Source organism: Parus major, chromosome 14 (assembly GCF_001522545.3).
Source record: "Parus major isolate Abel chromosome 14, Parus_major1.1, whole genome shotgun sequence".
Classification (NCBI taxonomy): Eukaryota; Metazoa; Chordata; class Aves; order Passeriformes; family Paridae; genus Parus; species Parus major.
This window is the reverse complement of record NC_031783.1, coordinates 217,166-244,453: the sequence shown is the minus strand read 5'-3', so window position 1 is coordinate 244,453 and position 27,288 is coordinate 217,166. Positions and strand designations below refer to the sequence as shown.

Genomic DNA, 27,288 nt, shown 5'->3' with positions numbered 1-27,288 from the left:
AAGGAGTATCTGCAACCTGCATCTCACTGACACCTTTTCTGCTTTCTAGTGTTTTCTCAAGGGCTGAAAAAATCTTCCCTGGAGCTGTATGGCTTAATCTGCTATGGGGAACTAAGGAAAAAGATCGGGGGATGTGAGTATGAATGACTTCAGGTTATTTTTACATGATAGCATCAGAAGTTACTACCCTTGAGGTTGGCAGTGTCTAGTTCAGTTCCGCTTTTGAGTTCTTGACTGTTGCTGTAATCTGTGGTGTTACTTCTTCATTAAATATATTTTTATTTTTACAGACCTTCTTAGTCTGTTGCATTAGTCTGCTTTGATAGGTTTCTTGAGTTTGTCTGCAGAATGCAGTGCATGTATTTCCCACAGGTGATAGGAAAACATATAGATAGCTTAGATGACCTATTATATTACTATTGAAACCTAAGCAATTAAGTGTGTCAATGATAGCATTTACACCCAGAATTATTTGTGCTTATGCAGTCAAAATTTGGGGTGGTGTCTTTTTCTAAGTTTTACCCTAAATGTTTTCTTACTGTACCCTGAAGGCGAAAAGGCACAAATCATAGTTGGAAATAACTTTACTGGCTAAGCAAGATGGGTTCTGACCTTGTCAGTCCCAGAGTCTGGTTTTCTCTGTATCAATGAGTGGAGATGGAGGAGTATGTGCCATAACAATGATCCGCTGTTTACTAGCAGTTGATTAATTGCATTAGTAACATACCTGAGCTTAGGCTCACAGAACTACAGAATGGTTTGGATTAGAAGGGACTTTAAAGGCCATCTTGTCCCAACCCCTGCCATGGGCAGGGGCACTTTTTCACTAGACCAGGTTGCTCCAACCCCCATCCAACCTGTCCTTGAACATTTCCAGGGATGGGGCAGCCACAACTTTGCTGGGCAACCTGTGCCAGGGCCTCTCCACACTTGTAATAAAAAATGTTTTCATTATAGGTAGTTTAAGTCTCCCCTCCTGTGGTTTAAAACCATCAACCCTTGTCCTGTTCCTCCTGTCCCCGCTGAAAAGTCTGTCCTTGTCTTTCTTTTAAGCCTTCTTTTAAGTACTTCGTATGCTGGGACACCCAGAGCTGCAGGTGGAATCTCACCTGAGAGAGTATCCCTACCTTCCCCTACTGTCCACACCGTGGGGATGAGCCCTAGGACATGGTTCCTACGGTTTTCATGGCTTCTAGACCAGCAAGAGCTCTGACATGACTGGCTTGAAGAGTGGGCAGAGGAACATGCCCTGTATGTGCCAATCCATGTGCATACACCTTTATATCCATGTATTTTTTCATTTGTCCCCAGGCTTTTTGTACAGTCAGTGTTACATCATAGTGCATCTTCTACCTGCTTTGTTTAATTTGTGAGATACAGAAAACCATCAAAATACCTTCACTTCTTTGTGAAGTCATACTATTTGTAAAGTGAAATGGACACTAAAGTGTTCGTGAGTGAACATGTACAATTCCTTAAAGGATTGTGGGATTTTGGGAAGGTTTTTTTGCTATGTTACTTCCTTACTTGGGATTGCTGTCATAGCAGTTAATGAATGAGACTGTTGTGAATGTTCATACTGACTTTATTCTGTTTGTTTAAAGATCTCCAGTGTGTTAATTGGAGAAGCTGTGGTCAGCTTGGAGAAGCAATTTTGAACTGTTTGATGACAAAGCAGGTGCAGAAGCAAGGCACATTGCACTGTCAGCAGAAATCAGTGTTAGTGTTTCTTTCCTGTACTCACATCTTGTACAAGGAGGCCCTTCTTGCTATGACTGGAAGTAAGATTTCACACAGTCACCATGGCAATGCTTGCAGCCTCTGTGCTTCTGTTGTTTTAGAACTTCAGGACTTGGTTACATTCTTTGCCCACTGTCACTTGGAAAATTCTTGTCTTCAAGACCAAATGTACTCAAGCTGCAAGACTCTATACCCACTTATGACAAGTCTACTCTGTAGCTGTGGAAAGCAGTTTCTTCCTCCCCCCACACACCTTTTTTTTGACTCTTGTGGTATCCATAGTCACAGAAATGGAGAAGACTTACTGAGAGCTATTAAGACAGAAAAAGACTCCAGAAATACTTTTAGCACTGCCAGAGGGAGGTTAACTGTTGAGTAAATAGATCTGGGCCTAACTGTCATATAAATCAAGTTACCAAAATATCTGTTTAAAAACATGTTCTGTAATGCATAGAAAAAAAGTGAGGGTTGCATTAGCACTTTATTAATTTTTATTTACTTTTTTGTTGTGTTAAACACTAGGACACTGTTTCATTCTGCCTTGCTGCCTTAGTAACAGAAACTGAGCAGGAAGAAGCTTTGCTTTTTAATACCCCAGTGTCAGATTAAAGCCCAGTGTTCAAAGATGGCTGTAGTACCTAAACTAGGGTAATTTAATCCATATGTAAAAAGTAATTTTTGTGTCAAGGATCATGTAAAGCTTGCATGTTATGAAAATGCAAACTTTGCAGAGATCTATGTTACAGCACATTTATGCACATTAGTCCTATGTAAGAATAAAATGTAATAGCTTTGAAAACCCAACAGGACACAGAGAAGGCCATGGGTTTAACAGTGTAAATCTTAATTCACTGTGTTATCTCATTTACTGAAAAGGTATGGATGACAAGAACGCAGCTAAACTCAATGAGCTCATTCAAGCCGGGTAAGTAAGAACTTACTCCTGAAACTCATAAAACTGCGTTGTTCAGCAACTTGACTGTTGTATTGACCATCCAAAGTTTTGAGTGTTTTTTTAATTTTTGAGAGCTGAAGTTTGATGTTTTCCATTCTTAACTTGTTTTGTATTAGGATATTTTTCCCCTTTTCCATGAAGCCAATAATTGTTAATTATAAATAATTATGGATTAAGTTTAATGAAATAATTAAGTGAGACTTCTTTACAGAACCTACAGCACTTAACCATGTGGATTCACTCAGGGAAATAACAGAATTATTTAGGTTGGAATCCAAGATCATCAAGTCCAACTATTACCTCAGCCCTGCCACCACTAACTCCTGTCCACAAGTGCCACATTCATAGGTCTTTTAAGTCTCTTCAGGGATGGTCATTCCACCACTGCCCTGGGCAGCCTGTTCCATTGCCTGACCACACTTTCAGTGCAAAAATATTGCCAATATCCAATCTAAACCTCCCCTGGCACAACTTGAAGCTGTTTCTTCTTATCCTGTCCCTTGTTCCCTGGGACCTGACCCAGAGCCTGACCCCCACCTGGCTGTACCCTCCTATCAAGGAGTTGTGCAGAGCCAGAAGGCCCCCCCTGAGCCTCCTTTTCTCCAGGCTGAGCCCCCCAGCTGCTCCTCATCAGACTTATGCTCCAGACCCTTCCCCAGCTCCATTCCCATCTCTGCACACACTCCAGCTCCTTAATGTCCTTCTTGCAGTGAGGTTTCATCTCCAAACCATTCTGCCTCAGCAGGGCTCACAAGTCCTGACTTTCAGACCTGAAGTGATTCTTCAGCACACTGGAGACCCCAGCCCTCCAGTGACTTTTGGATCTCCTTGACATTAAGAATAAATGTTCTCTTTCACTTCTAGAGAGCATTGCAGGATTTGGGGGTGCAGTCTATGAGTTGATGTACTCCTAGAATGCAGAAGGGATTAGAAGTGTATTATTAGAAATGAAGGCATACTTGATGTATTTGTGAATCATTTTTTCCAAAGTAGTTCACCTTTTAGATTTTACGTGTTTTAAAGTGAAATCTCTTTCAAAGGACAAGGCACGTGATTACTTAGGAGGCATTGATGTATCCTTAATCCCATCTTTAAAAGTGATTTGAAAAATCATTATTTTCTGTCTACTGCAGGTCTGCTTTTACCTTTTGCATTCTTGCTTTTAGGGTGTTCAGTATAGCAGACAAGTTATTGATGAAGTAAACTTGACTGTAGACAGGAGCAGGAGTTTGCCACCTCAGCCACTGCAGTCTTTTGACTTTACCCATCATAATATGGATACTTGGTGTTGCACCTTTCTAGTGTTCTCAAATAGAGTTTCCAGATCAGTTTCTTAGGAGTTGAATAACCTTTCCTTTCCTGGGAGATGCCATTTGTACAGTGTGCTTGTATTGATGGTCTTCAATGTGATGGTTGTATCCCTTGTTCATTCTTCTGTTAACTGCCTGGTTTTAAATTAGAGAGAAATTCCAATTTGGTTTGGGTTTTGTACAGTTAGGAAAATATGAACAGTATAATTAACAACATTATTGTTAAAGGAAATTACTTCTTTAAATTTGAGTTACCAGTTAAGTGAGCCTGGAATGAGCCTTCATCTGTAGTTTTGAATATCTATATAGTTCAGAATACCAGCAGTTGGTTTAGTCACTCTGTGCTATACTAGAGCACCTTTCTTATACTGGGACATCCAAACAAACTAAAGCATAACAAATGAGCCTGATGACGTTTAGTGAGCTGTGGTATCAGTCTGTCACTTTGCATGATTCAGGCCTTAGTTCTTCTAATTAATTGTTAATGAGGGCTAGTGATTTCTGTGAAATCACTACTACTGCTCCATGAAAGCCGGTCTTGTAACAAACCATTTTGGGAACAGGACTCTTTGTATTTGAAGGTATTAGTGCTAAGCCTCTATGCCAGAATTAGAGTGTACATAACATTAACCAGTTCAGAATTAGTTGCTTTTGCATAGGTTTTTTGTCTACATATGGGAGACCCATCTGTACTTCTCTTTTTCTCCTGCATCCCTTACCTCATTTGATGGTGAACCTCATCAGTTGAAGAAGAGCAGACTGTGTCTTCATTACCACCTGGATGTCTTCACCTGCACATGCAGGGCAGCCTCATAGCTCCCAGAAACAAACATGTTGCATATACCTTGGTTGGTTCAACTTCCCATCTTGCTCAGTGATGGTACAAGTCTATGATCCTCTTCCCTATTTGTAATGAGTTCTTTCTGCAGTTCCTAACATGTTTCTTTCAAGTGTTACACTACTCTTCTGAATGCAATGCACTTTGTAAGGCTTGTCACTGAGGAGAGATATGAAAGAAAGTGAATCCAAAATGATTAAAAATGGGAAATGTGAACATACGTTATTCTGATGATCTGCTCCTTAAGTAGGTAAACTTTCTCTTCATTTAATTGTTAAGAAAAGTCAAGAAAGGATAAGGTTTTGAGGAGCTACCTGGCAATTTATTTGCAGCATGACTCCAGACCCTGGAGTTACATGCTCTGATTCAGTGCTTGTTTTGCATCTCTGGTTTCTGTACTAATTTCATGAAGTATGGAAAAACAAATGACCCTGTGAGAGACTCGTAAGAAAACTATACCTAAAAGCTTCCTAGTTGAGCTTATAAAGCAGGTCATGGATACTAAGGGGTGCCCGACAACTCCAATCAGATGACTCCGGTAAGTACCAGCAGAGTCTCTGTGTGACATATCCCTGTTTGGCTGCTGGAGTTAAGGCTATTTGCTGTTATACATCTCTGTACTTGTCTTCAGAATGTCAGTAACAGGCAAACGAGGCTAGTCAACAGCCAGTGGTACAGGACTTGTGGAATGAATGGAGAATCTTGCAGGAAATAGATCAGAGTTTATATCTTTGTAAATGCAAGGGGGCGCTAAGAATTATTCTGTCAGCTTCTGTAACTGTTCTGTGTAGTTCAGCATACTCAGATCAACACTGGCCTGCTCCAGTTGCTGAAAGACAGGACCACTCTCTGTCCAGTCCTTTGTGCTAAAATTTTTATTGCAGCATTTTAATTTTACTACACATTTATTATGTCATTGATTAGGATGTATAACAAGAAAAAAAGTTTATGGTAGTATAGCAGAACTGCTCAGTAACTAATTTAAATAAATTTAAACTGAAGGTTTGTTTTGTTTAATTTTTAGGGGAGAAACATTTTTATTTAACTTAGGTTTTGCAACACTCTTTACATTTAATAGAAAGCTACATATGAATGAATACAAATATTTTCTCGATCTCTTTGTAAACGTGTGGAATTTTGGGTAAGTTAAAAGCAACACAGACACACAAAAAACAAACAGACAAAAAAACCACAAAAACACCAAAAAACCCCTACAAGAAACACCTAATTAAAGAAGTATTGTAACTTTGCACAGTTAAGCAGAGCACTCATCAGTATCTGGTTGTGTATGTGGTTTTACCTCTCCCAGTCAGAGAGGCTCTTTATAGCACAAGGTAAGAAAGTCAGAAACCATTAACAGGCATTAATTGCTCTGTCTGGTTCAGATTCTGCATGTACTTTATGTGGAATAGGAGTGATTCTTCACTTTCTTCCAGTTACTTGGGAAAGCTCTTTGGCGTGCTGAGGACAAATTTGTAGCTGTAAAAATCTTGATCATAAAATAGCAGTTCATACTGAAAAAAATAATATATAAACCAAACCATTTTAAGTAGACAGGTTATGTTCTTGGTGTCAAATCAGACTGGTAATTCTGAATGCATAGTCAATACAGTGATTGTTTTTAAGACTTAAGCTTTTCTGCATTTGGAGACATCCACATAGGAGAAGAAAATACGCATTTTGAAGCTAAGAATAGTTCTATTGCAGACTGACTCCTTTACTATGCTTTCCCCTATATTTGTAGAAATAGTATTTTTTCAGTCTCCCAGCCACAGACTGCACTTAGAAAATTATAGTGTCTAAATATATTACTTTTATATTAGTTTAATAATAAGTTATTATTATTAGATTATAATAATACTCTGCCTTAGATTGCTTGAAGCTAATCGTACTTAATGCAAAAGGGAATTAGGAGAAGCAGAACACCTGAATGTGGGGAGCTGGGATATTCTAAAGCATGTGTGAGGGTACCATGAAAATAGCATTGATCGCTGTAGTTGTGGAAGAGTGCTGTAGTGGCAGGGTGAAAATTTGCATGGGAAGTCTTTGATGTTTTGTCACATTTATGTGTGCTCCGTGTTTCTTCATTTACTGAATGGTATACTTTGCTTGCTGATTTCTGAACTGTGCCATTTCCCCTCATGCTCAGGGAAGGCAGTAGTTCCTGCTTCTCCATATAGATATCAGCAGGTTTGCAGTTGTTAGGTTTCCTCCAATGTGGTTTTCCTCCTAGTGTTTCATTATTCTGTTTGGTTTTTGGTGTTTTTTGGTTTTTTCCAATAAATATCTTTTCCATAATATACTTGCATTTTTCACACTTTCCTGTCTTTTATTTTGGGTTTTGGTTGGGTTGGTTGTTTTTTTTTTTCTAATTTCTCTGCCCTTGGAAGCACAGATAGAGATGCAGTCAGGAGTTTGTGATGCTCATCCATGTTCATTTGTAACCTGCTCTTTGGTAATACATGGTGGATACCTACGGCCCAAGGTCCACCTGCACAGGTGGCAGACAAATTGAGCACGAACAACTACCAGGAAGCCTGACTCAACAATAAATGCTTTATGACCAGCTAGCTGAGCTCTTGAACAGAAATAGGAAATATGAAAAATGAACAATAGCACTTTTCTTGTTTATTCTTTTTCTTAGATCAGTTAGCTCAGCTGTTTTAGGCAGATCAAACCTTCCAGGCCTTCTGAGCAGCCAGGCCCTTGTTTCAGTCACCTTCCACTCACGTGATGAAACAATTTCCAAAAAACTTGATTGGTTTATATGGTCATAACAGTTAATATAAAAAATATTTCTCTCCCCAGACCTCTTCTTACTTGCACTGTTATACTGTCAAGGTAATAACTATGATTATGATAATAATAATTCTATTTCCAACTCTTCACTCACATGCTTCAAAGGTGCATTCGATAATAAGGAATTACATTAGCTAAAATCAAAGAGGAGAGTCTCAGCTTGCACAAGTAGTTAAAAAAATTTGCTATATTAAAACAGGTAACAAATAGAGACTCGTACAAAATGCTGGTTTTTTGATAAAATCATATCTACACTTTAATATAAGGATAAATACAAGAGTTGGAGTCTCATGCTAAGGCTGAGGTGCCCAGGAGGAGGTTTTACTTTTCTTCCTTAACTTATTGATTAGATATCCACAAGGGTTTCTGTGTCTCTCTCTAAGAGTCTTTACACTGGAAGACACTGACAGAGACTTTACACTGTTGGTGGGACCAACTGTCTTCAAACAATTCTTGTTTCCAAAAATTAAGTTGAAAGGAAATCTGCCCTTCCAGCCCAGGAATATTCCAAATCTATAGAAGTTCACAGTTCAGTAATTGAAACTTTTGGGTTGCTCACCACATCAGCTCCATCTTCTCAGGTCTGGTTTCACTTCTGCTGCCCTTTTGCAAATTTTCCTCTTAGCACTGCAGACAGCTGCTCTTCCTGCATGATGGTGTTTTACTTACAGTATAGGTATATTCTCTATAATTTATTTCATTTTATTGCAAGGACTTGTGTTCAATCCTGCTGCTTCTGTGCCAGTGCATATCCTTAATGCTTCAAGTATTAGGAAGTAATTATGCCATCGGTAATTTGATTTGGCTCAATGTCTGCCTTTTAAGTCCCTAAAAAGAAAACAGGACTGATGGAGTGAAGAAATCAAGAAATTTCACAGTGTGAAAACAAAAACGAGCTCTTGGCTTTTAAGGAACTTTGAAACCAGAAGTGATACTGAAGCTAAACCAGTGAACTCATACTGTAAAAAGTTACTTTGTTCAGGCTTCTGCACAAGCTCTTAAGATCTCATGTATGCACCAGATACAGTGATCATATTTCAGATGCAAGGCTCTGCAAAAACTTCAGACTCTTTCTTCCTATAATTAAGAGTCATGAGTATAAACGGAAGACTAAATCAAAACCACTTGTCTTTTATGAAGTAGCTGTCTGTATTGAACTAAAGTAACATAGTCCTGGTCCTCTTATAAAACAGCAGTCCCTCCCTGAGTGGACAACCAAGTGTTTCATGAAAGTCTGGAAGAGGAGGGTCACAAGCATAACACTTCTACAAAGAAAAGTAAGGTGATAGGAAAGACTGAATGCTCAGTGTACTTGTACTGTACATTTCTGTATTCATTCCTGTAGTCACAATGATGTTTTGCTCTGTGTCCCCAGTCACAGAATCACAGAATAAGCTGAGTTGGAAGGGATGGGGATCATCAAGTCCAGCTCCCAGCCCTGCACAGCACCATCCCCAAGAGTCACACTGTGCCTCAGGGCATTGTCCTAATGCTTCTTGATCTCTGTCAGGCTTTGTGCTGTGACCACTGCCCTGGTGAGCCTGTTCAGTGCCTGAGCACTCTGGGGGAAGAAGCTTTTCATAATACCCAGCCTAAACCTGGCCTGACACAACTTCAAGCCATTTCTTCAGGTCACTGGTCATCAGCACAGAGAAGAAATCAGTGTCTGCCCTTTCTCTCCCCCTCAAGAGGAAGTTGTAGCTGCAAGGAGGTCTCCCTCTCCATCTTGTTTTTTCCAGGCTGAGCAGACCAAGTGCCCTCAGCCAGTCCTCATATGGCTTCCCCCTTCACCATTTTTGTTGCCCTCCTTTGGACACTCTCTAATAGTTTAATATCTTTATTATATTGTAGTCACCAAAACTTCAAGGTGAGGCCACTCAAAGCAGAGTGGGACAATCTCCTTCCTGGCCTGGCTGGCAGTGCTTGACCTGGTGCTCAAGTCAAGCTCAGGGATTTCTCTCCTGGCTCCAGGATACTGCTGACTCACAGAATCACTAGGTTGGAAGAGACCTTCAAGATCATCGAGTCCAACCAATGCCCTGATACCTCAACTAAATGATGGCACTGAGAGCCATATCTAGTCTTTTTTTAAACACATCCAGGGATGGTGACTCCACCACCTCCCCAGGCAGACAATTCCAGTATTTTATTACTCTGATCCAGACTCAGATCCAACTGGCCCTCAGCTGGGATCTCCAGGTCCTTTCTGCAGCACTGCTCTCCAGCATCTCATTCCCCAGTCTGTCCATAGGCTGCCCCGTACCAGGTGCAGAATCTGGCACTTTCCCTTGTTGAACTTCACATGGTTGGTGATTGCCCAGTCCTCTTATTTGCTGAGCACCCTCTGCAGAGACTCCCTGCCTTCAAGGGAGTCCACAGCTTCTCACAGTTTTCTGTCATCCACAGACTTGCTTAGTATCCCTTCCAGTCATGTGTCAATTCATACATGAAGATGGTAAAGAGCACAGGGCCTAAGATGAATTGGTCTGTATTCATACACTGTTGTTACTGGTCCTCTAACTACTTCTCTTTCTATATATCCAGGGCTACAACTGTTCGTTACAAAGGCAGAAACCTGCGTATCAAAGCTCCCATGTGCAGGGCTTTGAAGAAACTCTGTGATCCAGATGGTGAGTAAAAGATGCTGGAATGTGAGGGTGTTCTAGAAGATGGCTGGAAGCATAGAAAGGGAGCAGGCTTGTTGTGGTGTGTCCATCACTGTCAGGGAAATTTGGACTGTTGCATGTTTGTCCTGGGCCGAGTATTCTGTCTTGGCCTGTTTGCTTGTGTAACCCCAGGAACTTCAGGACTCACCCAGTTTTCTTACCAGCTAAGATGAAAAGGAAACACCCACACCAGACCAGTTCACTGCTGCTTTACACACTGTGCTTTCACTGTATGTGGAGGTGCCAGTGAATCAGCAGCAGTATAGTGTTTAGCATTGAACATTTTCAAATTTTTTACCTTCTCCTATTCAGCTATGTCTGATTTCATTTTGGGTTTTATTTTTCTTCCTCGTTCCCAAGTAAGTAGAATCAGGCTGTTCAAAGGTCCGAAATATTGTACTTGCTCAAAGTTTCCAGACATCTGATTTTTGACACTGCTTGCTCAACTGGAATCCCCAGTACCACTGCTGTGTTCAAGGATAAGAATATATTGGAACAAAAGGTAATTAAGGAGGAAAGCTCCATTGATGAAGCTGAACTGCCCAAGTTTTCCACCATCATCCAAGGTGATGGTGGTGTCTGACCTTTCATATTGTGTAACTGAGCATACAGTGTTGTGACTAAGTTTTCCTTGCTTTGACCCTTTGTGCTTCATCTACGTTCAGGTGTGAGTGATGAAGAGGACCAAAAGCCAGTACGACTGCCTCTCAAGGTCCCTGTGGAGTTGCAACCACGGAATAACCATGCATGGGCTCGAGTACAGAGTCTTGCCCAGAACCCACGGCTTAGGTAATGGAGAATTAATTGTGGTGCTCAGAACAGGGAAAGAGATGAGCAAGCATCCTAGCCCCTTCGTCTTTCTTCTCTGTTCTCTTTGCCAGTTGGGCAGTTCATCTTTTATAAAGCAGTTGGCCTAAAGTGTACGTAGTCTGAAGCCTTTGTCCAGCCATAGTTCATGATTTGTAAACATGAGTTATCACGTGGGAAAATCAGATTACCATTGTTCCTGATATCTTTTAATTTGAGTAATGAAAGAGCTAGTCGCTTTGGAGATGAGTATAGTTTGTGCCACTCAATGTCAGAGCAGAGGGCAACTAAAATGGAGACAGTAGCCTAGGTTCTAGTCAAATTTGTATTGAATGTACCATAGACAGAGAGAAGGGAGTATACACAGTGGTCAGAGGTGCTGTACCAAGGCTCTGAACAAATTACTTCCACCCAATGATTAAAGCAGCATGGAAGGTGTTTGTAGATAATCCCTTGCAAAACATTGTTGGTGCAGCTGTTCAGTGTCATCAGTGGGGGTTCATCCTGGTACTTACATCTAATCCAGAATTTGGAGCAGCAACCATGAGGCTTTTATGATGTTGTGTTGTTTCAAATGCAGCACTTCAGTTTAGTGACCAAAGATGATAAAAATATCCATTCTCTTCTTTGCATTAGGTTTATTTAATAAAATGTTATCAAAAAGTAAATGTTTAGGAATCTTTTGTGCCCCTTTTTCTCTTTATACTTTATGTAGTAGCTTCATGCCTTGCATGCACTTTTGCAGTTCACTAAGTCCTGCCATCTTTTCCTGTCTTTTTCCATCTGGCAAAAAATAGTTTCTTGAATCACAGCAGTCAGGTTTATCTGACAGGCTTTTATTATGAGTGAGTTGTCACAGTTGTGAGTTAACCTAGATTCTAAAGTTGTGGGGTAACACGTTTTTTGTTTTGTTGTGGTTTTTTTCATAGTGCTTGGGAGTGTTTTTTGTGCTGGCATTATAGAATGCCAGTTTATTCCTTAATTCCCCTTCTAGCATCAAGGTTAGGACTTAGAGCTCCTGCTGACAGTTGTTCTCTGTTCCCTTGCTTTGCTTCTCTTGTGTACAGGATGATTGTGGAGTTACATCGGAAGGTCTCCAGCCTCCTTGAATTCCTGAAGCAGAAGTGGGCTCTCCATGAAGTGCGGGTTGTATCCTTTTTCTGTTCAGTCTGTTCCATTGTGCTGCATCCTGAGAGCAATTCCCTTCCTATTCCAAGTTCAGTTTTGTATTGGAAAAGTGAATCTACTTCATAAGTGTACCAGTGCCTGGTAAAGATAGATGTAAAGTCTCACCATCACTAATGGAAGCTTTTGTGGGAGATCCCATAGTGTTCTGCTTTTACTTCAACTCTTCTCTGTTATGTTCCCATGAAAGCTAATTAAGAAAAAAATATGTTCCTGCCTTTATTTAATTTCCTCAAACAGCAAACTTAGTCTGGTTCATTATTAGTGGGTGACCCCCATACAGCCTGGATAATAACTGACAATTCTGTTTCCAGTTTCAGCAGAGAGATTAAGGACAGCTTTTTGCACTTTGTGCAGTTTTCACCAATGAAGGCTTAAGCTTCTTGTTGAGGTAGCTGCTGCTACCAGCAATGTATCTCTGCACTGTCTGAGCCATACAGTGTTCAGGGTGTCTGTGCCTCTGAACTTTGATCCATGCAATAGAAGGATTTGCAAGTTAACAGCTGTTGAGTTCTGAACCTAGTCCTTCTGACATGTAGGTTTTATCCTCTTCTTGGGCCTTTCATTCAGGCTTTTCTGTTTTATTTGTGAGCCTGGAAAAAGCAGCAGCAAAGCACTTGAAACTCTGAAGGATGTCAGAGTATGTAAGGTGGAGTTTGCTGCACTCATGAGAGGCTGCTTTGCTGTGCAATGGTGGAGGTTTTTGCTTGGTTTTGTTGGGGTTTGTTGATTGGGATTTTTTTTTTTACAATTACACTGGTGTGTGAAGCAGAGAGATGTAATTTTGTTTGAATGGATATTTATTTTGGGCTTGTAACAGGTCTTCATTGCAGTCTTTATCACCATAAGGACCTAATTTCTGATTATAGTGTCTTCATTATAATCTGTGCTGATAGAGAATATGTCCTCAATCAGCTAGGTTTTCTTTTATTATTTTTTTTTTCCAACTTGCAAAATAGGCTCCCATTTGCTTTTTTGGAAGAGGCAGGTGACTGTTAAATTCTTTGACACATCTTTTTTAGCGTAAAACACTTGAAGAACAGCAACTTCTAGACTCCAGAGACTCAGAAACAAGGGGCAGCTTCTCAGAGGAGAAAGTGATGCTCCATCTCTTTCCAGGGGAGAACTGTACCCTCACTCCACTGCCTGGGGTAGCCAGAGTGGTCCACTCCAAGGCCTTCTGTACTGTGCATTGGCAGGAAACAGGCAAATGTAAACAGAACACAAAAGACTCTCACTTACTCCCCCCTGCCCAAATCCTTGGCATACAGAGTGGGCAGGGGACAGCAAGGGGACAGCTGAAATACCTGCGGGGAATGGAAGGTAAGGGTGTGGGAAGGGCAGAGAGCACTACAGAGCCCAGCAGAACCTTACAGCCTACAGCTGAAGTTTCTGCAAGCACTGAAGATGGTGCCCCAGAGCCTGTCCTCGTGGAAGGAACAGCCTTAAATCTTGGCATCACTAATTCCCTCCAGAAACCACCTTCTGGACTTCAGGATCCAGGAGGGCACCAGGAAAAGCTGAGCTCAGTGGCCCCCTGTGTGGAGGCCGGAGAGCCTCTGGCTAGTGACCAGGCTGCTCTGCTACCCTCGTACAGTACAGCGTGTGCTTGCAGCAAGATCCCTGATGTGGAGGAGCTCTCTCTGCTCGATCCATTCCCACGGTACCTGAAGTCCTGCCAGGACCTAATTGTCCCAGAGAAATACTCTTGCACAGACAAACTGCATGGGAAGGACTCTGCTTCAGTACCTGGTAATGCTTCTCCAGTGGCTTTTCCAAGCAGGAGGAGTGCAGAGACCTCTGATTCCTGTTCCCAGCTACTGAGAGGTGGTGTGGCTTCCCCTGGCAGCAGCAGATGTGAAACTCAGGCCGGCCACAGCCAAGGCCAGCAGCTCGATGCCAAGGATAGCACAGATGCAGTAATGGAGGATTCTCAAGAAAAGCTGGGCTCCTTGTTTCCACCTCCACCTCAGGGACAATCCAGTACAAAGTCTCTCAAGGATGACCCAAGTCGGCTCTTCCAACAAGTTAGAGAAGAAGGATGGAGTCTGCGAACCTCTGAGAGCCTTACGCTGGCTGAAGTCTACCTCATGATGGGCAAACCGAACAAGCTGCAGCTGGAATACGACTGGTTGACTGTGTTGGAGCCAGAAACCCAGGATGCTAGGGAGCAAACATCTGAGTCAAGTGCTGTCCCTGCATGTCCTACCTTTCACAAGCAGAGACTCTTGAATTGCCTTCTGAAACTCATCTCTACTGAAGTTAATCCCAAACCAGTAAGTAGCTCTTATTCATGCTCCAGATGAACTCTAAACTCTAGTTTCATTTGGGGAATAATTGCCCAGTTGTGCATTCACAATAAATCAGTAACTAGCCATGTCAAGAGCTTTGGAGATTCCTGTGTTTAAATTATTCAAAAACCACAACACAAGACAGCTGGCTACAGTTTGCTTCAGTATGCTTTTTACACTGCATTTTAGCTTCTGGTTTGCTGTGAATCTCACTGGTGTTCCAGTGATCATTTAATATGACTGCTCAAAAGATCAGTTGTGAGGTGAGGTGCCTTCTGTTCTCTCAGATTCACGGAACCTTAGCCCAGGTTGGAATGGGCTTTGGAGGATCATCTAATCCAACCTTTTGTGGGAAATGGAGCCTGGATGAGATTAATATTCCATATCAAACTGCATTGATTTTCAGTGTTTATGTAGTTCAAATTACACTGTGTGAGAGTGAAAAGATTGTTTTTCTTCAGAATAGCAGAGTCAATAGAACTATGCCTGCCATAGTTGATTTGTGTAAATAAGACTCCAGGACAGCTGTTTAACAGTCCCAGAAAAATACCTTCCTCCTTAGGCAGACCTTACGGAATGAACTTCCTTTCCTTCTTGTGCTTTGTAACCTGTATTTAAGAATTTCCCCAGTGGTACCTGGACAGCCAGTTCCACCCAGTGCAGCCAATTGAAACTTGGTAAAACATCTTTTAAACAGACAGTTCAGCAGATCTGCTCAAATGCCTGTGGTAGATATGATGAGCTAAAGAATCTGTTCTACCCATGATGCAAATGTATCACTGTTCCCAAACACGGAGTTCTTTGATCCTTGTTTGTTGGTGCTTTAGCCCCCTCAAAGTTCCTTTTGATTCTGATTCTACAAACATGTAGAATGAATGAAGGATTTTATAAATTTAAACCCGTCTTTGTTCAGATGCAGCTCCAGATACAGACTGTTTAAACTGCAAAGGCTTTTGGTCTGACATCTCACAGATCTGGGTTATCACCCGAAAATTAAGCCTTCTGATCTTGTTTTTCATAGTTGTAGCTACTTTCTCAGGAAAGTAACTGTAAACATAGATGTTTATGCATTCCTTCTAAGAAACATCTTTTGATGGATGTGCTTGTGAAGATGGTAACTTAATTATCCAATCCCTGGTCATTGTCGAAAATCTATAAATACTGGAGTCAAGTAATAAAGTCACGGATTTTTATCTAACACTAAAGGTAGTAGTGTGAATAATTTTGTGTCCTCTAGTGACACTGGGAATACTGTATCTTCTTTGGCATCTACTTTTACTTCTGGTGACACCAGTGACAGCTAGGCATGACATGATGAAACAATCACAAACTATAAAGGACATCCCTGAGACTTGTGGGGAGAGGAATTGAAGAGAGGGAGAAAACAGTAATCAGGATTTGCATGTGTCTTCCTGTCATTTTCACACTCTTGATGTCTTAATCGAAATAGCATAGTACTACTGAACAATAAAGGAGCTCTTTAAGGATATGAACCATTTTGTACATTCCAGCAAAAAGAAGGAACACAGCCTTTCATTTGTCTAATACCACTTCATTCTTGTGGTTTTTTAGGAAAACATACTCTCCTTGCAGCATGAACATTGTGATATTGCAAAGGCCAGGGAGATACTTACTGAAAGCACTCTAGACATCTTGAAAGTTGCATTTCATCAAATAATGACAGGAACCATGATATTTTTGCTGCAGGGTATTTTAAGAGGAAAGATTGGTTGTATCCATGCCTGCTCTTTTCTCCAGATAATCTGTAACCTGTAATGGCCAAAGCAGCCAGCTCTGCTGTGGTTCATTCCTTAAATGAAAATCATCAGTATCAAACAAACTGTGAAGTGGCATTGCAGTTGAGCATTTTAAGCCTGTGATTGCACAGATTCCTTAAAAAGGGAGGGGTTTCTAGGAAACAGTTTAAACTACTTAATGAAACAACTGGATAGGCTTGGAAAATTATTGAAGTGCATGTATCTCTTGTTAATGCTGTGTTACAGTGTGAAAGAGAAGGAGGAAAATTCAAAACTCTACTTGATTAGAATTATGAGAGAAGTAAAATGTTTTTGTCCATATGTATTCACCAGAGCAGCCCTCTGGATGGAGTTTATGAAAAACAGTTTTGCACTGAATTAAAACCAACACCCTTTTTTCCCTCTTTCTTTCTATCCTGCAGTGATTCAGCACATTGCATGAAGCTTGTTGAGTGTTAACCCAATTGTAACATAAATTAATATATTGAATTGGTGACATCCAACACTGTTAAATGGGCAGGAAGGTAATTTCAGCTGCCCCTCACCCCCACTAGGAGGTATTGCTTAGAGTACTTTAAGGTATTGTAATATGTCAGATTTTAATTTTAAGGCTTCCTAAGTACAGTGAGTTTCACAATACATTTGTTGTACCAGCACACAATGTTCATTTAATGTGCATTTTCAGACACCTGAGATGAGCTCCATTGCCACGTCACCTATAAAGCCTGCTCAGGAGGACCAGTCCCTGACTCCTCCAGGAAAGGTTATTGCCATCAACACCAGGAGTCCAGGCTGCACACGGAATCAGTCTGCCCTTCGCAGCAAGACTTTATCTCCTGGTGCTGCTTCCAGCTCCTCAGGTGAGTATTCCTAAAAATCCACTTGACGAACTCAACTTATTATTACTTCACACTATGACAAGAACTTCCCAGTGATGGAACACTGGGAGGAGGAGTGTTCTTACCCTTAGGAACTTCACTGTCTGAGAACACTGGTGTGTGTTAATTTGCTTTAGAATTGTCCTAAGTCCAGTGCTGCTATGAATCTTGAATAACAACGCACATCAGTAATGCTGTTCACAATCCAGAAGAACTCTCCTTAGTCACTCTTAGAATAGATGTTTGGGTTTTTCTGAGAGCTGTGTCATGGTTTAACCCCAGCCAGCAACTCAGCCCCTTGCAGCTGCTCAGTCACTCTGCTCTGGTGGGAATGGGAGAACTGGAAAAGTGAGAGAACTTATGGGTTGAAATAAAAACTGTTTATTAGGGAAAGCAAATGCCATGCATGCAAAGCAGAACAAGGAATTTGTTCCCTGCTTCCCCTGGGCAGGAAGGTGTTCAACCATCCCCAAGACAGCAGGGTTCCATCATATGTAACAGTAACTTGGGAAGGCAAACGCCCTCACTCTGAATGTCCACCCCTTCCTTCTTCTTCCCCCAGCTCCATATGCTAAGCATGACCCCCCCATGGTGTGGGATATCACTCTGGTCAGCTGGGATCAGCTGTCCTGGCTGTGTCCCCTCCCAGTTCCTCGTGCATCCCCAGCCCCCTCACTGGCAGTGTGAGGCAAGGAGCAGCAAAGGCCCTGACCACTGTAAGTCCTGCTCAGGATTAACTACAGCATCCCTGAGTTATGAACACTGTTTGCAACACAAATCCAAAACTGCCACTGAGCAAAATTAACCCCTTCCCAGCCTGAACCAGCACATGTTGAGTGCCACAGGGTGTGAGATCTCAAGAGAGTATCAGCTTACAAAACAAGCAAGTAAATGCCCGGAGTAAAATCTGTTGATAAATAATTACTGAAATTTTTCTGTGCCATCCTGCTACTGTAGGTTAAAATTAGATATTAGGAAGAAATTCTTCCCTGTGAGGGTGATGAGGCCCTGGCACAGGTTGCCCAGAGAAGTTGTGTCTGCCCCTGGATTCCTGGGCAGTGTTCAAGGCCAGGTTGGATGGGGCTTGGAGCAACCTGAGATAGTGAAGGTGTCCCTGCCCATGGCAGGGGGTGGAATGAGATGAGCTTGAAGGTCCTTTCCAGTCCAAGCCAGTCAAATGATTCTATGATTATAAGATAGAGAATGATTATGAATTGCCTTTTCTTTAATAGGAGGTACAGCTGCTGTAACCTGTGATGCCAGTCATGCAGGCCAAGAATTTTGGTTCTATGATTCAGCCCAGTTGCATTTGCCACCAAATGTTTATGACTTCAGGAAAGTTTATGATGGAGTTACTGGGAACAGTTGTGATTCTTAGGCAGTCCTTTTCACACCCGTGCTCTGAGAAGCAGTGAACCCAGGAGCAGGTTAACTAGGTTAACTGGTGCTGTAAAGCACTTCTGTGAAGAAAGGCACTTCTTAAGCACCTCAAAGTGACAGGCTAACAATGCTGGCTTTCATCCAAGCTGGCAGCCTGCAGAAGGAAATCCTACCATATTTTTTTAAACTTAAATATAAATGGAGACATTTCACTTAGACAAGCTACCATTATTTTATTGTGCTAAATGTATTTTGAAGACAGTCCATCTTTGAGAAGGTCTTTTGGTAAATTGATCTCTGGTCCATCACCAGGTTGATTTTATTGGGGTTGAACTTTGAATTACTATAGGGGAAGCAGGGGTGGCAGTGTAAATAAATCATAAATACTGTAAAATGGCTCTGGGTTTCTATTATCTTCCCCTACATAAGAAATGGTGGATATAGTTTGTTTACTGGGATATGCCCTCAGGTATGCCTACAAGCTGATCAGATAACTGATTATCACAGCCTGTGTGGTGCTGAAAATGGGGCTTCAGTTCTAGTTTCTTAAGTAGTGTAAAATTACATTTAATCCCCTACTTCCAAGAATTTCAAAGCAAGTGAGTGAATATTAGTGGTGTCCATAGCAGGTAAATACTGTCAAATTTCAGGTGAGACACCTGAAATAATGGAGAGATTACTGATTTGGAAACAGCTAGTGACAGAGCCAGAATCCTTAAGTCCCAGCTCTCTATGATCCTTCAGTTACTAAAGAGTTATTTCCTTTTTGTTTTCACTTTATTTCATTCAAATTGCTGTTCAAATCTTCTAGGTTTGAGAAACCTTCCTAGACCTCTCTTGGTGGCTAGTCCTTCAAGTTCTGGGAGCACTGAGGCTGACAGTGGACTGTTTGCAGTCCCTACAACACTGCCCCCCAACAGCCGCCACGGGAAGTTGTTCCTACCCAGCAAGGAAGCAGAGCTGACCTTCCGGCAGCACCTGGACACCATCAGTGTGAGTGAGATGACTGAATAGAAAATGTAGCATGGTGTGCATGAGCCAGCTTCCAGGACATATCACAGGGATTCTGAATTCATCAGAAAGTATGGGCTGCCTTGTGAAGCACTTGCGAAGTGCTTCTTATCATGCTCAAATTTAACATTGTATTTACTGAGATGAGTCAGATTTTGACTATGTACCCATGCTTTGAACTGACATTACCTGTTCAGGTAATTCAGGTAATTCAAATCTGAATGCCTTCACACAGCCTGATGACAGTGATTTGCTGTCTAATCAAGTTGATCATGACAAACATAAATGTGTACCAGATTTAATGGAAACTGATCCCCTTCTGATATGTAGCTAATTTTAACACAGCCTCAGTGCTGTATTTAAGCCAAATTCTAATTTTTATGTATACAGTCTCGCTAAGAATTTTGTAGGAAGCTGGAGTAGTTGGTATGAAATCCCTTTTTTGGGACAAAGCTTTATCTCAGTAAAAAAAAAAAAAAAAAAGAAAAAATACATTCTTTGTAGAAAATATTCTGACTCTAGCAGAAAGGATATTGTGCTGTCTGAAACAAAACCCAGTGTTTTAGTTAACTCTTAATTCTTTTTTATTGAAAACAAGAATTTGGGGGATATAATTTATTCTGTGTATGTGATGCATTTTCTGTTGTTGTCCAGATGCAGTCAGACTTCTTCCTGCCGAAGCCCAGGAAGTTACGGAACAGGCACTTGCGGAAGCCACTAGTAGTACAGGTCAGAGCAAAGTGTAAATGATCGTTTTGCTTCCTGAGGATCAGCAGGGCTGATTTGCAGTGATTTGCACATAATAAATTAAAAGCTGAATTTCCCTCATTCATCCACTGGAAATGTGAAGCTGAAATTATGAAGGAAGAAACACTTCGGTCTCTAGTGTAACTAGTCATGTTACATTCCCCGTATAAAGAATATCAGCAACAGCAGAAGTCCAGTGCCTAAGGTAGTTTGGAAAAATAAAAAAGTTTCTGGAACCTCAAAGTAGGTTCTGCTTCCTGGGCCTTCTGGCACTGAGGCATAGGCAGTGTGTCCCTGTGCTGGCAGTGTTGGAGCTCACAACCCTCTTAACAATAAAATCTTCCTTTATATCATTTTCCTACTTCCTGCTCAGTAGTGGATGTTAAACTGTGGTGGATATAAGCCTCTGTAGTGAAATAAGCCATAACACACTTGAAAAGAACAATGATTCCTGGGAAAAAATGGGACTTGGAATGAGATGTATGGAAGGAGTGGCACATTCTGGTGCTTTGGTGACAGACAGGCATTACACTCCTTCAACTGCTTTGATAACCATGGGAAAAGGCACATGTTGCTGGGACACCAGAAGCAGGTGAGAAAAAACAAATCTGAAACCTAAATAATGGTAACCTATTGGGGAAAACAAAGTTCCCAAGTGTCACTATGCCATTTTTTTTCTCTTGTGTTTTGTATAAGAGTAGGGGACACAGAAATTACCCCTGGACTATTTTTTTTATCCTGAGATCTTCAGATCTGGGAAATTCCATGTGTTTTAAGAGCTCCCAAGTACACAAAGCTATCTCATGCATCCACACTTGCTGAATGTTAAGGACAGATCAATTTGTACATAGACTAGGTCTCATGCTTAAGATCATTGCTGTGATTCTGAGAGAGACTTGAAAATCACTGCAAGTATGATCAGAGAGGATTATAGTTCTAATCAGCATTTCTCTGAGAATTTTCCATGTGGAACTACTTTATTTTAGTAGTTTACAGAGAGAACACATAATTCCTTTCTGTAGCTTTTTTTCTCAAGAGCACACTGATCCCATTGCTGTGTCTGGTGCATGACAGTAATGCCATGACAATGTTCTGCTCAGTCTGGAAGGTCTCATGAACTCCTGCAACTTATAGAATGAGTGTTATCCTCTCTCCTTGTTTAAATCTGTTCCGGTTTATTGTTTTTCTCACATAGAGAACACTGCTCCCCAGGCCGTCTGGAAATCCGTCCCAGCATGTCTGTTCCTTTTCTATCTTATCCAACTCATCCATTACAGGTGAGTAACTTCTCACTTCTATAAACTGAAAACTGTCCCTTAAAACTGCAAAAAGAAGTAATTTCTAGAAAGAAGAAAATACTCTTTCAAAAGGAGTGTCACCAGCCTGCAGGATGATGGGATTGCTCTCATGGATCATTGTTAAGCAATTTGTGCTTTTGATAAAAACTTTTTCTTCAATTTCCTAAGATTGAAATCATGGAAGAGCAAGGAGTTCTCAACAGGAAGACAAAATTTGGAATAAAATACTTAGATAGGAATTTTTTTCTTTAGGTTATAATAATTTACCTAGATTTTATGTTGGACTTTCCCTGGATACTTTTCCCTGGGATACTGTCTAAATTTTGTACAGCATAAGCAATCCACTGCCCATATGTCCTTTTCTGCTGGTATACTCCTGAGTACAGTGGTAGTAGGGGTGATTCCCCCATAAAAGCCAGCATGAGACTTGAAGGGTTGTCTTCACTGACAGTATGAGAGCAGCTCCAGTAGCACAGCAGCACTGCTGCCTATCCGTGGCAAGACACTGCTTAGCTCACATCGCTATTTTAGCTCTATTCCATCATCACTACTTGCATTCCTGCAGCTTGCTGCTGTTTGGAATTTATTTGCTTCCACTGAACTGTGTTATGTTCTGCTTTAAAGGTATTAGATTTCATTTGCCTGAAAGGTTTTAATGCTTCCCCCCAGGGAGAGGTTCATTTCGGCCAATCCAGTCCTCACTGACTAAAGCTGCTGTTTCTCGTCCAATTGTGCCCAAAGGTCTTCCAACACAGGCCACCAACCATCTGTCTAGTAAGTCATTCTGAATTCTGCAATAAAAGCCATGCTGGTGTCCTCCAGGCAGATACTGTCTCACAGCAGAGTGGGTTCCATAATTAGAACAATTAATGAGGTGAAAACAGTGTCTGCATCTTCTACCTAGAGGATTCTTTTGCAATGAGAAGACATTCAGATGTTTGAAGTGGATTTTAAAAGATTTGGGTGAGGATGACCCTTAGAAAAACTTACATTTTTTACAGTGAGTCTACATGGCTGCCAGAGGCAAGATAACAAAATAAGGCTCTATTGTCTGTAGAGCTCCTCTAGTAACCCATAGGAAATTTCTGGAAATTGCATAATGAAATACTTACCAATTTGGAGGACAAAAGAAAAGAAAAAAAATGGAAAAAAAGGATGGGAGGGGAACTGGAATGTTTCTCAACTATTTTGATATACATAGTAACAGTTTGGAACAGGGTAGAGAAGTTAAACATTTTAGCTAAAAGCAACTACACCCTTGGTGCACAGAAGTAGCTGATCCAGATCAGATATATTGCTGCTTTTGTACATGGGTTGAGTTTTGACTCTTGCTAAGTTTAAAAAAATCATCTTTTAGAGTATCATAACGAAGTGAAGAAGAAGCTTGTAATACTTTTTTTTGGTTTTTTGTTTCACCCAAGGTGCTATTGACTTGGCAGCTAAAAGTGCTGGCATTATCCCTGGTAGTCCCATGCCTGTCCTGGATGCAGATGGTTTGCCAGGTGTGTCTCCATTGTCACCGGATGCAGTGTCCACGGTGGTGACAGGGCAGGAGCCAGCAGTAGCACATCAGAACAGAGGCTCCATCACCACTGTGGAGGTCAGAGGCTCTTAAATGAGCTTTTTTCAAGTGCTTAACTGTCTTGCTCTTTCATCGTATTAAAAGGTGTATTATTATGACTCTTCAGTGAGCTTTCTCCTGGGGCTTGCTGTTAGACAGTGCTGTCATGGCAGACCCAGTCTGTGTTGAGTAGTGTGTATTTGGAGTTAAGGGATCAAATAATCATCTCCTTGAATGAATTTCATCCTGTAAAATGGTTTGCAGCTGGTAGAGCATTGAACTTGGCCATCCAGAAATCTATCTTGAAATTATGGCATTTCAGAAATTCAGGAGGGGATCTGGGACAAAACATGGACTTTTTGGGATTATATTTGGAATGTAAACTGTAATTTCTCCTTCTTCTTTTCATTGAGACTCAGATACATGTTAGTCCATGTCAATCCATGTCACATTCTCAGGGAGTTGATGGACAGTTTCGGAAGACATGAGATGTATGAAGAGCATGAATAAATGGTGATGGGCATTTATCTCTTACCTCCCCAGCTGGGCACTCACATGGTTTCTGTTGTGGTTGCAGGGCTCAGACCCAGGATGCCGGGTGCCGTACATCAGCCTGCCGACCCAGCCCGAGCAGGATGGCTTCCAGGTACAGTGTGTCCTGAAGGAACAGAGCTCTGGAATGGGTAATGTTCTGTGAAAATACCACTGGTATTGCTAGTTAAAACTCCATACTGCCAGGTAATTGTGCACCACTGGTACTGTCTGGTGGAAATGAAATCCCTAGCACCTGAAGAAATAAATATAAATATAAATAAAGAAATTTAGGGAATCTGCTTAAATATGTGTGTGTGCTATTCCCTAAAATCAAAGTGAAGCTGACAGTCCTGTTTGACCTGTGAAGGACAAACAAGCTTTACCTATCTCTTAATTGACTGGAGGAGTTTATAATTGCTCTGCTATATCTATGTGTGTATTTTAGACATCACAAGGAGAGATTTCAGCAGTTCACAGTCCTGCTGCTTCCATGTTGCTAAAGGAGGAGTATTAGGACTAAAAGTGTGATTGTAATGTCAGCATCCTTTCCAGAGATTCACTGTTCATTGTGCTAGATCCAGTAAGACATAGTCTGATAGGAGTAACTGTGGCACTTAAACTGTAGGACTGTTGTCATCCTGTCCCCAGACTCTTTCTCCAGTGGGACCCAGGACCTGATGCTAGATTTTTAAGCCTCAGAATACAGGCTCTTCTTTTTTCAGTGGAAGCATTTTCTGTGCTCCCTGTGATGCCTGCATATGAAAAAGGTCAAATTAGTTTGATTGAAGAACATAAAGGAGATTAAGATATTTTATGGGAGAGATGCTAGGACATGAACCTATGAGGCATTTATTGTGGTAATGGGGATTTGTGTTCTCAGTCTTGCTTTAAGGACAGCATTTTATACACTCCATCAGAAAAAAAATGCTACAGTTCTATGATGAGGTACTGGTAATGATACTCCTTAAAGATCTGTTGAATCTTGTTGAAGTCTGTCTGTAAAAAGTGAATAAATGTGAGTTGCCAGTTTAAAATATCTGTATACTCTTCCATCAGTTAAAGGGTTTTTGCCATACAAACATAAATTAATACATATCTATTGGGAACTATCTTGTAGGTTTATCAAAATTATGTTAGTTTTAAGATTATTGCTTGCTCTGTTATGTAATATTCTTTGGAATGTTACAGATATTTTTTCAGATGATTTGGCAGGATATAGGCTGAAGCATATTTGTTTATGCCTACAGGGACTTTTCATTAAAATAATACAGATTTATTAAAGAAATAGTATATTTCTCTAATTTAGGCATATTATCAACTGGATTTTTTCCCCTTAAATGCCTGGTTTTAATCTGATACTCAAGAGCCAAAATATTGCTTTTTAGTTTTCCAAGTTCTTAATAAATTTAATGAAAAATTAATTCTGTTTCTTATAACAGGGTACACCAGTACTTTCTCTGCCAGAATTGGCCAAGACTTCTCTCCAGAATGGTCTGTCCACATGTCCACTTCCCTCATCAGAAGCTTCCAGTACTCGGCTCTCTCCTCCCAATGTTTCTGCTCTCTTGGATATTTCCCTGCCTGGACCACCTGAAGATGTGCTTTCCCAAGGGGAACCTGCCACTCAGATCAGTGATTCCATCATTGAAATAGCCATCAGCTCTGGCCAATACAGTAAGTCTACAATTAGCTGCCTATCAACTTAAAAAAAAAAAACCCTGACATTTTACATAGCAGCAGAAACTTTTCCTGGAAGAACTTTTCTTGGGTTATGAGGTTTATGTAAGTTTGTTTTTGTTTGCTTGTTTGTTTCCAAATATCTGTTGGAAATAAAATTCTGAGCCTGGCCTTTATTTTCTAGCAAATATGGGGCATGGGGGGTTATTGTTGTTGTTTGGTTTTTTTTCCTTTTCTAACCAAAAATTGGTGCAGTGTTCTGTAACTTTACCATATTGACTGAATTTGTCATCCCCAACATTGGCTTACAGGTGAAGGTGTTTCTCTCTCTCCTGCAAAGCTGAATGGCAGTGACAGTTCTAAAAGTCTTCCATCCCCATCCAGTAGTCCTCAGCAGAACTGGATTGCGTCTCCAACCCATGATCCCCAGTGGTACCCCAATGACTCCACAGACTCCTCCCTCAGCAGTTTGTTCTGTAAGTGTCCAGATACAGAGAAGTGCAACCAAAAAGTGCTTTCCTGTTAACAAAAAAAACCCAAAACATTGTTTATTAGAAGTGCATCCTTTGAAAAGTTATAAACCTAGTAGGACATTTGTAGAATTATTCCAAGTACTTCTTGGTTTCATTTCCACAGTGTTGCCTTGAGTACATTTTCTCTCTCTTTACAAGTCTGTTCCTGAAAAAATCCCATTGCCAGACTGGGGCCCATAGCTTGGGATAAATAATTCCTTGACAGTTCCTTGTAGTCTGTTTGGAGCCTGACTCATGAGTTAGGGTGAGACATTTGGATTGTTGTGCCAAAATGAACAGATGTCTTTGGCTCTGCTGGTGGAAAAATAGACTTTTCTGTGTGCTTGATAAGTACTATCTCAAAGACATGAGTTAACTCACTGGGTTTGGTTGAGGTTTAGTTGAGAGGCTTTTTTAATTAATTCATGGGGCCAATGTAATGAATCTCCTTACTCTTAGCAGTGTGGTGATGGTATTGATGCTGCTAACACATAATTTTTAAAAGATGGAAGATATTTATATCTGTCCTCCATTTTGAATTTCCTTGTCCTTCTCTTTATCCTCCCTGTTAAAAACACTCAGTGCAGTGACTTACTGATGTGTCTTTTCTTTGTAGCAAGTTTCATCTCCCCAGAGAAGGGACGAAAAATGTTATCAACTCCAGTTGGAAACACCAGTGGCACCTCCTTACTGGGACCCAGCCTGCTGGATGGAAACTCACGGGACTCCTTTGTGTCACGGTCCCTGGCAGATGTGGCAGAGGTATGTCAGCAAATTATATGCAGAGTCTGCTTTCTCTTCCTGTGCTGGAAGTTACAGTTACTGGGTGCTGTCTCTCAGCTGACCCTCCTGAGATACTTCGAAGGCAAAGGTGCTTTCACACCTGCACTTTAGCTCAGTAGAAGAGGATTACAGTCATAACAGAAAGATATAAAATTACCTGAGGGTAATTACCCAACACGAGAGCTGGTGTGAGAAGCTGCTGTGAGTGCCTTCAACCCAGGTTCTTTTTGCTGAGGAAGGTCGTATTCACCTGTTGGATATACCTTGAAAGAGAAAGATTCAGTCATTCTTGTTGTATGTGTCCTGCTTTGTAGAGCAAGAACTGAAAGTGCTAAAGAGAAAGATTAATAGTGATGCAGCTACAATACAGTTGGAAGCCTGGTAGGAAAAAACAAATAGGTCCAGAAGGAAGAAGATGGACATGGCTAATGCCGAGTCATCTGAGAGGAAGGTTCTGTGCTGCTGAATTACTGTCTCTGTTGGCAGAGATATCCCTTTGTTTTGAACTCTTTTGAAGGCGTAGAATTTGAAGTAAGGCTGTGACACACTTAAGGACAGA

General features: G+C 41.1%; 1 protein-coding gene across 5 annotated transcripts in view; it reads left to right on the top strand.

The window, feature by feature from the left end:
* The window catches only part of CRAMP1 (cramped chromatin regulator homolog 1), a 49,826-nt gene that overhangs the window by 16,626 nt on the left and 5,912 nt on the right, over window positions 1-27,288 (top strand). For 4 of the 5 annotated variants that reach the window (XR_001524110.2, XR_001524109.2, XM_015642950.3 and 1 more), the window contains exons 5-20: window positions 50-133; window positions 2,617-2,665; window positions 10,187-10,272; window positions 10,974-11,097; window positions 12,183-12,264; window positions 13,323-14,576; window positions 17,034-17,208; window positions 19,418-19,599; window positions 20,272-20,346; window positions 21,560-21,641; window positions 22,332-22,436; window positions 23,084-23,262; window positions 23,801-23,869; window positions 25,197-25,431; window positions 25,746-25,910; window positions 26,563-26,708. Coding sequence is in view for 2 of the 5 variants with exons in the window: in XM_015642950.3 (XP_015498436.1) it covers window positions 50-133; window positions 2,617-2,665; window positions 10,187-10,272; window positions 10,974-11,097; window positions 12,183-12,264; window positions 13,323-14,576; window positions 17,034-17,208; window positions 19,418-19,599; window positions 20,272-20,346; window positions 21,560-21,641; window positions 22,332-22,436; window positions 23,084-23,262; window positions 23,801-23,869; window positions 25,197-25,431; window positions 25,746-25,910; window positions 26,563-26,708 (3,092 nt within the window). In the remaining 3 variants the exon portion in view is untranslated. The remainder of the gene's footprint in view (window positions 1-49; window positions 134-2,616; window positions 2,666-10,186; window positions 10,273-10,973; window positions 11,098-12,182; window positions 12,265-13,322; window positions 14,577-17,033; window positions 17,209-19,417; window positions 19,600-20,271; window positions 20,347-21,559; window positions 21,642-22,331; window positions 22,437-23,083; window positions 23,263-23,800; window positions 23,870-25,196; window positions 25,432-25,745; window positions 25,911-26,562; window positions 26,709-27,288) is intronic. The other variant, XR_001524111.2, reaches the window with a different exon arrangement.